At 34.8% G+C, this 12292-nt stretch overlaps 2 protein-coding genes and 1 long non-coding RNA gene across 4 annotated transcripts; 2 read left to right on the top strand and 1 right to left on the bottom strand.

Annotated features, from left to right (window-relative positions):
• Window positions 1-1151: 1151 nt before the first annotated feature.
• LOC107926509 (chloride channel protein CLC-b) lies at window positions 1152-4695 on the top strand. Its single transcript, XM_041098066.1, has 6 exons — window positions 1152-1529; window positions 1602-1802; window positions 1882-2059; window positions 2686-3218; window positions 3288-4437; window positions 4520-4695. Exons 1-6 carry the CDS (start codon window positions 1333-1335, stop codon window positions 4625-4627), a joined length of 2367 nt encoding a protein of 788 aa, XP_040954000.1. The 5' UTR covers window positions 1152-1332; the 3' UTR covers window positions 4628-4695.
• Window positions 4696-4911: 216 nt separating this feature from the next.
• LOC107926510 (uridine kinase-like protein 1, chloroplastic) lies at window positions 4912-9608 on the bottom strand. Its single transcript, XM_016857379.2, has 14 exons — window positions 9320-9608; window positions 9068-9159; window positions 8914-8983; window positions 8699-8817; window positions 8387-8483; window positions 7661-7740; window positions 7247-7441; window positions 6694-6777; window positions 6548-6608; window positions 6304-6364; window positions 6131-6224; window positions 5971-6043; window positions 5530-5612; window positions 4912-5419 (listed from the first exon to the last, which is right to left on the bottom strand). Exons 1-14 carry the CDS (start codon window positions 9462-9464, stop codon window positions 5273-5275), a joined length of 1401 nt encoding a protein of 466 aa, XP_016712868.2. The 5' UTR covers window positions 9465-9608; the 3' UTR covers window positions 4912-5272.
• Window positions 9609-10747: 1139 nt separating this feature from the next.
• Window positions 10748-12107, top strand: LOC121219601 (uncharacterized). 2 transcript variants are annotated; one of them, XR_005916462.1, is made up of 4 exons: window positions 10748-10860; window positions 10947-11149; window positions 11259-11502; window positions 11599-12107. It is a non-coding gene; the product is annotated as an uncharacterized lncRNA (long non-coding RNA). The 2 variants fall into 2 exon arrangements; XR_005916461.1 differs by having other exon boundaries at window positions 10947-11502.
• Window positions 12108-12292: the final 185 nt, after the last annotated feature.

Raw genomic sequence — 12292 nt, 5'->3', positions numbered from 1 at the left:
CGAGTACGTTGAAGTGTATTATCATCTTATTTATGGGTTGAGAAGAAATTTATTTTGAGATGATTCAAAACCCCCCAAATACCAACATTTAAATGAGAATAAATATTAACATAATCATCGCATTTAAGAAAAACCAAGTGGACAGTACTAAAAAATAATTGCAAGTTTGATTCTAATACCCCAATTGTCTACTTTTTATTTCTGTTTTGGACAAAGATTCCTGGCATGTTTTTTTATTATAATTTAATTATTTTAACTTTTTTAATGTCTATTTATTTTTTTGAATTTCGTCAAATAATTTGATATGATTTATCTTCTATTTTTTATTTTTTAACTACGTCCAATATTTGGTCATTTATTTAAAAAATTTAAAGGTGTAATATATTTTAAAGAATAAATTGATTGAATTATTAATAAAAATATATATTTCAGAAAATAAAAATCACTAAATAAATAATAATAGAAAAGTATGTGGATTCAATTTATAAAAGCAACCTTTGAGAAAAATGTGAAAGCAATGAAAATGAGAGGATTAAAACTTGATCCATATCCCTTTTCATTTTATATTATTTGTAATTATCCCCTGCTGGTCCCTTGGAGAGTGGTTTAATCATTTATGCCCTAAAGTCCAAGTACTCAAATAATTTTTCACACATTTATTTCATTTGGACCACATGCTAATAAAAAACAACCCTTTCTTTTTCCTTTTCCTTTTTTTTTTTCTTTTTTTACCTTTGATATTTACTACAAATATAAAAATATTATGAATTCATAGTTTAATGGTTTTCTAGATTTGTTATAAGATTTGAGACTTAAAAAAAAAGTGAAACACCTAAATATCTTTAATTGTATTTGATAATTGAGTCTTAACTCGATTGTCATAGATATTATTGTCAATGTAAGAGAACTCGAATTCGAGTGCGATGCGACACATTACCCTCCCAAATTATATTGTGTCAAAAAGAATAAATGTGATTAGAACCTATAATAAGATGATTCAAACAAATTATATAATTTAATCCCACAAAAGAAAATACTAACATACCTTAACGGAAAAGACCAGTTTACTCTTTCACCTAATTTATTTATTTTTTAAATAAACAAAAAACTTTAAATATAAATACCTCCAAAATACTTTTATCCGTAATAGTAAAAAGAAAGACAAATGTAGAGGTGCATGATGAAGTAGAAGTCATTTCTTCCATTATTTTAAAATCCCAACAAGTGTACTTAAAGATTAAGAAGCCTTACTCCATCCATTTCCAATTGTCCATACCAAAAGAAAAAATACAAAATCTCCATTAATTTCATTGCTTTTCCAAGTTGTTAACAATGGAGGATGATTCAAACCATTTCTCAAAACCAGAAACTCCCAACACCATGAAAGCTGAAGCTGAAGCAGAAGAAAGAGACCCTGAAAGTAATTCTTCTCTAAGTGAACCACTTTTGAAGAGAAACAGAACCCTTTCTAGCAATCCATTAGCCTTGGTTGGAGCCACTGTCTCCCATATTGAAAGCTTGGATTATGAGTAAGTAATCATCTCCATTTGATCTTTGTTTGCATATGATATGGTTAATCTAGGCGTTATTGATGCATGCAGGATAAACGAGAATGATCTTTTCAAGCATGATTGGAGAAGCAGATCCAAAGTTCAAGTCCTTCAATACATATTCTTGAAATGGACTCTAGCTTTCCTTGTTGGATTGTTAACAGGATTAATTGCCACTCTTATCAATCTTGCTATTGAAAACATTGCTGGTTACAAGTTTCTTGCCATTGTTGGTTTCATCAAAGAGGAAAGGTAAGGACTTCCACCGTAATTAACCCACATCAATTGGATTGTGTTTGAAGAGAACCTGAAACGGGTAGATGATTTGCAGGTATTTATCAGGGTTGGTGTTTTTCACTGGTGTGAATTTTGTGTTGACCTTGGTTGCTGCAGTTTTGTGTGTGTGTTTTGCCCCAACTGCAGCTGGTCCTGGTATCCCTGAAATCAAGGCTTATCTTAATGGAGTTGACACTCCTGACATGTTTGGTGCTACAACATTACTTGTCAAGGTATCTCTTCATTTTTTGTTCTCCACTAAGAATTTAGTTTGAGGAAGTAATAGGTTTAATCAGAGTTAAAAATAACTCCGGATGTCTCTCAATTTTAATATCGAGTAAATTAGTTTCTCTAAACAAAATAAATAATTTAATCTCTATCAAATTCGAAAGTTAATGTTTTTCTGTCAATTTTGATTGGTATAATAATAAATTTAAATCTCATAATTTATACATTCTATCAATTTGGTCATGAGTAAATAAATTTAGCCTATAAATATGTAAATGGTGAGGCTAAATTTGTTTTTTTTTTAGAACCAAGATCAAATTAAGAAAATATGTAAATATTAATGGCTAAATTTGTTATTATACCGATCAAAATTATACACAATTGATGCACACTTTCAAATTTGCTAATTGCTCAATTTCAAAATTGAAAAGGATTGAAGAGATCTTTTTATCTTAATCATACAAGAAAATTTTAAAAAAATTTCACCTGGTTTAGTTTATTATTAAATTTTTAAACTTTGAATATAACATTATTGGAAGTGGCATCACAATCCCAAACATAAATCCTAAAATAGCCCTGAATGAATGATAAAAAAATTTGCATGGTGATTTTCTTTTTTCCAAACTTGTAGATTGTTGGTAGCATTGGAGCAGTTTCTGCTGGTCTAGATCTTGGGAAAGAAGGGCCTTTAGTACACATTGGGAGTTGCATTGCTTCATTACTGGGACAAGGAGGGCCTGATAATTACCGTCTTAAGTGGCGTTGGCTTCGTTACTTCAACAACGATCGTGACCGTAGAGATATTATCACCGCCGGTTGTTCCTCGGGTGTTTGTGCAGCTTTCCGTTCTCCAGTGGGAGGTGTTTTATTTGCTCTCGAAGAGGTTGCGACATGGTGGAGGAGTGCCCTTTTGTGGAGAACTTTCTTTAGTACAGCAGTTGTAGTGGTGGTGCTTAGAGCATTCATTCAAATCTGCAACTCCGGGAATTGCGGCCTTTTCGGGACCGGAGGGTTAATCATATTCGATGTTAGTGATGTTAAAGTCAGCTACCAAGCTATGGATATAATCCCTGTGATAATCATTGGAATCATTGGTGGACTTTTAGGAAGCTTGTATAATCATCTTTTGCATAAGATCCTTTGGCTTTACAATCTCATTAACCAGTAAGTTCGCACGTAAATCCGAAATCGATAATTCGGTTCGTAATGACATTTTCTTTTTGTTTGTTGTAGGAAAGGGAAGTTGCATAAACTACTTCTAGCCCTCAGTGTGTCTCTCTTTACTTCGGTTTGCCAATATTGTCTCCCGTTTTTAGCCCAATGCAAAGCTTGTGATCCCTCTTTTCCGGAGGTTTGTCCTACGAATGATCGGTCTGGGAACTTCAAACAGTTCAACTGTCCGGATGGCTACTACAATGATCTAGCTACCCTTCTCTTAACAACGAATGACGATGCCGTTCGAAACATTTTCTCGAGCAACACTCCTTCTGAATTCCAATATACCTCAATCTTGATCTTTTTCACACTTTATTGTATCTTGGGACTCTTTACTTTCGGCATTGCAGTTCCTTCGGGTCTCTTCCTCCCTATCATCCTAATGGGCTCGGGTTACGGTCGACTTCTTAGTATGCTTTTAGGATCATATACGAACTTAGATCAAGGGCTTTATGCTGTCCTCGGTGCAGCCTCTTTGATGGCTGGCTCGATGAGGATGACCGTATCGGTTTGTGTGATCTTCCTTGAGCTTACAAATAACCTTCTTTTGTTACCGATGACAATGATAGTCCTTCTCATTGCGAAAACCGTCGGTGACAGTTTCAATCCTAGCATCTACGAGATTATACTTGAACTTAAAGGTCTTCCTTTCTTGGATGCAAATCCTGAACCGTGGATGAGAAATCTCACCGTTGGCGAACTCGCAAATGCCAAGTCACCTGCGGTCACTCTTTCCGGGGTCGAGAAAGTGTCTCGGATCGTCGATGTACTGAAAAACACTACGCATAACGCATTCCCCATTGTTGATCAAGATGTGCTGGTGCCAGGCACTGTGGTCACTGGTGCAACAGAATTGCATGGACTGATCCTTAGAGCTCACTTGGTTCAAGCCTTGAAGAAAAAATGGTTCCTAGCCGAGAAACGACGAACCGAGGATTGGGAAGTTCAGGAGAAATTCAACTGGGTCGAATTATCCGAAAGGGAACTAAAGATCGAACAGGTTGCCGTGACACATGACAAAATGGAAATGTATATGGATTTGCATCCCCTCACCAACACGACACCTTACACAGTAGTGGAAAGCATGTCAGTGGCTAAAGCCATGGTTTTCTTCAGGCAAGTCGGACTCCGGCATATGCTTATCGTGCCAAAATATCAAGGAGCAGGGGTGAGTTTACGTTTACCAACCTTATAAAAATCAGCTTATTGCGCCATTTTTGTAACAAATTTGCTATATGGTTCATATACAGGTGCCTGCTGTAGTTGGGATCTTGACAAGGCAAGACTTGAGGGCATACAACATTTTGACTGTTTTTCCTCATTTGGCAACCCACAAAGAGCAGCAAAAACATAAATAATTAATAAATGATATCATTATGAAACAGAAAAAAAATTAGTAATAGCAGGTTTTATGGAATTTGAGCCACACATCTCCATTTATTTTTGTTCACTTTTCTTCTCAGTTTTGTAGTATAATTTTTTTACACCGATGCAAGAAAATCATGTATTCTTTCATATTAAACTTGCATTCGTAAACCTCTCTCCTTTTAATATAATTGCTTGCTTATAACAAAAAAAAAACTCGAACTAATTTAAAATATTTCGGGTCGAGACCATTTTTTTATGGTAGAAACATGAAGGAGATCTGAAAACTACTGACCCCATCAAATTTAACACTCAAAATAACAACAATTTGCAGGAATTAATTGTCTTAAAGTTGCTGCATATGACATGTACTTATGTGGTTTTACAGTTTTTAAACAAACTCCTGGTGACTTGACTTTGTTCAAGTATTCTTCCATCCGTAAGCTCAAAAATGGAGCAATTCGGGTAACATGAAAACAAAATAAAAGATCTCAGAATCGCCTCTTGATGAAGTCTGATGGTCCTAGTCGGTAGCTTGTATATAAAGGGTAAGCTAATCTCTCATGTATATGTTTTAGAATATTACTTGTTCAAGCAACCTGTTTGTCTGATAACTGGTTGCAATTTACCATGGTGAATCAGTCATCGGTGCCGAAGTAACGATCACCAAACTCACCCATGCCTGGTATGACACGAAATTCCTCATTTAGTGCAACATCAATTTCTGAAGTAACAATTTTCAGTGAGGGGTACCGTTTGCAAACACAATGGATTCCTTCAGGTGCCTGCGGTATTAGGATTGGGATCAGTATGTAGGAAAAGAGGTAAAAGAAATACGAAAGGAAAGGTTGCAAGCTGGTGGCTGATGAATCTGCAGCCAACAACATAAACTCACGGAGATGAGGTTTAGGAATATAATGTGAGATTGTGGAACTCCTTTTTGTATGAGTAGTTCGATGGCTTGGTTAGCCGAGTTCCCTGCAAGAAGAGTCATTGAAATGGTTTCCCATTGAAAAGCATTAATCAGTCAATCAAATGCATAAGTAAAATAAATCTATGCATTTCTGAGGACCGGAACCTGAACTGACATCAAATGTGTTCTAGGAAATATTTTAAATATATCGAAACCGATGACACTATTCCAAAATTTGACAACCAGAAGAATTTGCTAATTTATAATTTCTCTCGACTAATTCTTTCCACTCAAGCCGATTCATTAACCAAAGGAGAAAAAAGATGTGGAAAAGCTTACAAAACAGCTTTTATTTTCTTTAGCCTAGTCTTGCAATAGTACAGTGGCAACAGGTGTGAGGAATGGATTGAGTAACAAGCTTACCTGTAGCAAGAACTGGATCGAGAAGAAGAACATGGCGTTCTGAAATATCCGTGGGAAGCTTCTCATATATAAGCTAAGAATATTCAAGAAAGCAGATTATGGCTAAGAGTTAATTATATGTAAAACCTAATGGCTTGAAGATCCCAAAAACATTACTAACCTGTTTCCCATCATCTCCCTCACGATGAATCAAAATTTTTCCAATTTTTATTCCTTTGCAACATGCACGTAATGCGTTTTCCATGCTTTCACCACTGTTTCAAGAATATTCAACATGCTTTCACCAATGTAAAATAACAAACGGACCAACCCAATACCTGATTGAAAGCTCACCTTCGGACAATGGAAACGCCGCACAACTTTTTGCAAAAATCAACCCCAGTATATACCGTTGCTGAAAAGAAATAGCAACAAGTTTCAAAGGTAAGTAAAGTATTAATTGTTTCCATGATCAGACATCTTAAGATGAACAGAATTCCATCATTCTTGTTGGAAATCTCCCAATTGTACATGCTCAGAAAGAATTAGAAGTTTCCATAAATGAGAAAAACCGATGCTGATATATGATTAAACATACCTGTCGGTGTTACTACTTGCTTCTCAGTGAACGGCAGATGTCCAAGACCATGCTCTACCACCTAAATCGAATTCAACAAACAATTAAAATTTTCATATTAAACACACAGGAAAAAAAAACAGTTTACACATGGGATATAAAAGTACCAGACGAATAAGCCGATCAGAATAGAAGACAAAATCATGTTTAGAAATGTCCCGGTCTCTAATCAGAGTATGCATTCCTCTAATCTGCACCATAAATCTTACATATGAAATAACAAAAAAAAAAAAAGACATAAAAGCTACAAATAAATTACGTAATAAACTAGGAATAAATCTAAGAGTACAAGTGATATCGTATGTCTAATGAGGAAAGAAACTATACTTGAGGGAGATGCATTTAACATGTTCTACACAGAAATTTCTTATTTTAATCTTTTAGTTTGTCTAAGAAAATAGAAACCACCCAGTTATGCCAATCTTCAATACCTAGCTACAATATAATGTGGCAACTTTCCATCATCAAGGCAAACTCACAATTGACATAAATATTTAAGGGTAATATGAAAGAGCTGGACATGAATAAAACACAGATGAAGAGTTCCATGCTTGCTAGTAATGAGCAATGGTAGTTAATGACAGATATGAGTTACTCTACAAGATGAAACAACTTATAAAAGAAAAAGATAGAGATAAACCACGACTCCCTGATACATACCTGAAATGTTGACTGAATTACATATACATTGGGATATATTTTGCAGAGATCATGCTGACCGAGCTTAGTGCGGATATGTTGCACAATCAAATCAATGGCAACATGATTATCACCTCCTCGAGGGATAATGACATCAGCATACTTTTTCGATGGCAACACAAAATCATCAAATGCAGGCTTGACAAACTTTGCATACTGCAGAAACAACACAATGTTGCGACATAATTATTGAAGTTTGAAAGAACTAAATGTAAGGTTGTCTGGTTATAGCATGACACCAATTACAAGACAAGTAAAATTAAACTATGTTGCATGTCTTGGCAAGTATGAATCTAACCCCATGGATCTATTCTCTTTCAGGAATAATTTTCAAAGTATTACTTACAAAGCAAATTATGCTATAGATAGGCTTACTTGTTCAAGAACAGAATTTACATCCCTACCCCTCTCAACTGTATCTCGTCTTATTCTACGAGCAAGCCTCACATCAGCATCTACAATACATTGCCAAATAAAATAGTGACCATTACAACCCAAGAGAGCAAGAAAGAAGAATACCAGCTTAGGAGGGGGGGGGTAAAAGGAAAACAACAACACATGCATCATCGAAAATACAAGCTCAACCCACACACAAACGCATGCAAACTCATTCAACTAAGTGCAGCCGGCCATAATGTTCTTAAGAGTAATTTGTGGTGACAATCCCTGGGGATCGAAGAACCCAAAAGTAAAATTCGTAAAATTGATTCAGCTGGCTTTCAGAAAACAACCATTGTTAATAATTCCTCTTCTGCTGGCTGGCTGGCTGACCATAGGCTATTTAAAACTTAAAGCAGTCTGTAGTGAGTAATCATTACACAGGTTGACTTTGAGATCGTTATACATGGCTTTCCAGATCAGTACCTTTTTCTAGATATGCATTTAATCATAATTTAGTTTCTATCAATCTTACATTTCATGTTATTGGAACTCAGTCATGAATTTTGTTTTTGGTGGTTGGTAATGGCTACGGGTTGTTTAACCTTGACGGTGTGCATGATAATACATTTTAAGTAAAGAAAAGGTGTGCAAAAGTACCAATGTCTAAATCAATCATCAAAGATGCCATGATGGTAAGCAACTAGATAAAAGAAGACAAACCTGCATCGACAAAAATCTTCATATTCATTAGGTTCCTCACACGCTGGTCATGGAAAACAAGAATTCCTTCCAAAATTATGACATCAGAAGCATTCACCTAACAATGTATTGAATACAGACAAATTATTAAAACCTTGCCAAATGACAACTATTGGATTACCATCAATGAATTCATATAGATATTTTGTAAAAGGAGAAAGAAAAAATATAATCCACGTGCCCAAAACAATGGTTATTAGTTCTTAACTGAACCAACCGAGCTCCTTCCAGAATTATTAAAGAAAGTTCAACAAAAAAAAACGAACTAATTACCTGTCGAAAACTATCAGAAGACCGACGATGAAGCTTAAAATCATAAACTGGGACTTGAACCGAGTGCCCAATTTTAAGCTTCTTAATACACTCCAAAAGCTGTTCAGTATCAAAAGCATCTATACAAAAAAGAAAAGACATGCACAATCAAAAACAATGCCATTCAAAATAACAAAAAGACAACAAAATCAGCAAACAACATCAAATTAATGTACCAGGATGATCAAAATTATACTCGTGAACGCGTTTTAACTCTTCTGAATTTAAACCACGGTAAAAGGAATCCTACATTCATAGAAAAGAAAAAAATGTGAGCCAATAGTTCAATAAATTTCAGGTAACTTGGGGAAAAAAAACTTGAATTTGAACCTGATTTACAAGAACAACGCGGTGATCGTGAAGCTGTTGGATGATCATGTCACAGACTGTCGTTTTACCAGAAGCCGTACCTCCTGAAACCCCTGCTTATTTACACAAGAAATGTCAAATTTTGCATATTTTTATGAATATCAATAGAAATTTTTCATTTAATTTTAAGATATGAAGCAAAATTATAGCAGATTTACTCGGTTTCTCCAAAAAAAACACTCTTTTTTCAAAGAGAAGTGAAGTGAGGAATACCAATGACGAAGGGCTCACGAGGAACATTGGCGTCGGAAAAGGTGGTGGAGGAGACAGAGGTGGCGGTCGGAGTACGGAAGCCGGAGAAGTGAGGTCCCGATGCCTTCTCCATAGCGTACACTATAGAGATCGACCCCTCCGACATCTTTAAAAATAAGTAGTTTATTAGAAAGAAATTTAAGATTTCAACTCAACAGTTGAAACTTGGAACAGAAATACAGTGAAGTGGCTGCGCTCTCCGCTTACTCCATTCTCTCGCTCTCAATATATAAGCTAAAACTTTTTAAGCATCTTCTCCTTCTTTTCTTCATTATTTTATTTGGTTAAAATATGTTATAAGTCCCTGTATTCTTCATAAATTTGGATTTTAGTCCTTATACTTTTATTTATATGAATTTAGTTCCTCTACTTTTCAGATTTCAAAATTCAAGTTCAATTGTTACCACCGTTAAATTTATTTTGCTAGATTGAATTTCATTACAACATCATTTTTTTAGTTACATGACTACCAAGTGAATTTCTATTTAATTTCAAAATGTCTGAAAAGTAAAGAGATTAAATTCTTAGAACTAAAAGTTCAGGGACTAAATTTTATATTTGTGAAGAGTATAAAGACTTATAATATATTTTAACCAAATAAAATAATGAAGAAAATTATTATACTTTGGACCATACTCCCAAAATTATTTGAACTAATAAATCAAGAATCAATTGGAGTACCAATCTAGTGAATGACATTGACCGGTTAATCCGAAAACTAGTATGAGCGGTTGAATCGTTTTTGTTATTTAATCTAATCGGATAAACTAGTCAAACCTATTTAATCGACCAACCAATGGTCTGATATCTTCGACCAACCGTAAGAAGAGAAAAGAAGCTCTTTAAAAAGTTTTAGCCTAATTGTTTTCCTCTTTTCTTTCATTCGTTATTTAGTATTAGCATGTTCCTGAAATGGTCGAGTAAGCTAACTCCAAAAAATTTTAGTTTAGTCCTTAACAGTATCATCATTTGACATTTTAGTTATTTTTATGTAGTTTTTTTTATTGGTATAATATAAATTTAGTCCTCCATTATTTATATATTTTATCAATTTGATCATAATTTTAAGAATTAACAAAAACTTTTTATACAATGCCTACTTCAAGACACAAACCTCCAAAACTCATAAATGGGAAAAAATTGAGTTCAACAGATATAGATGCTTTATTTCATAAAAGAGATTTAGAGCTCAGAGGGTATACTCTTTTTCCCTGTTTTTGTAAAGTTTTTTCCTGTTATTTTTAGTGTAAATGTGATGCCAACAATTAAGCTTATAATAAGCATAGCATTAGACAAATGCTCATTGGTATACATTATCTATTTTTAGTGTAAAAGACGATTACCGAAATGTATTTTGTAGCATTAAGAAAACTTCTCTTTAACTTCATCGATCATGCCTTAAACAGATGCTGGCTGCAGGGGTAGGAAGAGATATTCTTGGATCCACTCACGTGCACTGGCTTTCCGAATACTACATGTAAATGGTTATGATGTTTCCTCAGGTATGTTGATGTTTTTTGGTGTTCACATGGTAAGGGATAGGATCCTTATTGTTAAAGCCTTTTTTCTGCGCTATCATGTGGTGTAGAACCCTTAGGTGGATTTGCCTTGGAGGATATTTGAAGGATTTGGATGCTGTCGTTGAGCTATTTAGGGCTTCACAAATGATCATACATCCAAATGAACAATTCCTGGAGAAACATATCTCGTGGGCAAGTCATTTCTTGAAACGGGGAATTATCCAACGCTACTAAATTTGCATATAAACATAAACAAAATATTATGCAGAAGGTTTTTTTTTTTATTGATAATCAGTTAGTTTCGAAGGAAATTGTCAAGTTCTTTCTTTCTTTTCCGTATTTGATTCATCTGGAGAATGGTTGCCTTCTATAACTTTCAGGTGAATGATGCCCTTGAGTTTCCCCATTGCCAAGTTTGGAGCGGTTCGTATACAGGAGAAACATAGTGAACTATGCTGTTGATGATATACGGATGCCTTTAAATAAATAATAGTTTATACCTGATTTGCATTCTTTGCATGCTAGTTCTTCGAGTATTGGCAACAAAGATTTCCTTAGACTAGCAGTGGAGGACTACAATGCCTGTCAATCTATGTATCGTGAAGAACTCAAACAACTGGAGAGGTAAATTTGTTTACAAAGATAGAAACCATGATGCAGTGACAAGAATTCTTATGGAGTTCCTGACTCGTAGGAGTAACATTCCCTTGTGTGAAACAGGTGGGTTCGAGAAAAGCGATTGGACAAACTGAAGTTTTCCAGGCAGAAACTAGCACACTGTCACTTTTCTGCAGCTGCAACCATATGCTTTAAGGTACGCTTCTCTTCGGACCAATAACACGGGTATCTTTGCACATAATTCATGGTACCAATTCAGATCATGTAAATCAAGAAATGAAGCATTTAATCGAGGAAAGGAGGAGAGAGGGCTTAGATTAGTGTTGCAGGAGAACGGTAGCATCTTGCCGAGACAATGCAAGGAATTATTCTGGAAATTGTGCAAAGTATTACATTTTACCTCACATGAGCCATACTTGTACACCATTTGTAGATTAGCCTTTTATGTGATAGTATAGGCCAGATATGGTAAACTAATATTGCAAAATCATGGTTGATTACCTTTCTATGCCATATGGGTAAAGCAGATTATGATGGAGTGCAAAATATTGAGTTTTAGTCCACCTCTATTATTTTTCTTATCTACTAATACTCAATACAATAATTTATTTAATTAAATTAGTTAAATTGATTAAATCGACAAATATAAGACTTCATTTCTATGTACACCTTTAGCAAACTGAATTGTTGATAGTGTTTTTCCCTCAAAACTTCTTTTCCTTGTCACTTTCACCATGCATTGATGTTTCGCGTCCGAAATCACCATGTAATTGCTTGTCTAATCACTTCGACGAGT

Source organism: Gossypium hirsutum, chromosome D07 (genome assembly GCF_007990345.1).
Source record: "Gossypium hirsutum isolate 1008001.06 chromosome D07, Gossypium_hirsutum_v2.1, whole genome shotgun sequence".
NCBI lineage: Eukaryota > Viridiplantae > Streptophyta > Magnoliopsida > Malvales > Malvaceae > Gossypium > Gossypium hirsutum.
This window is presented reverse-complemented; position numbering and strand designations above follow the sequence as displayed.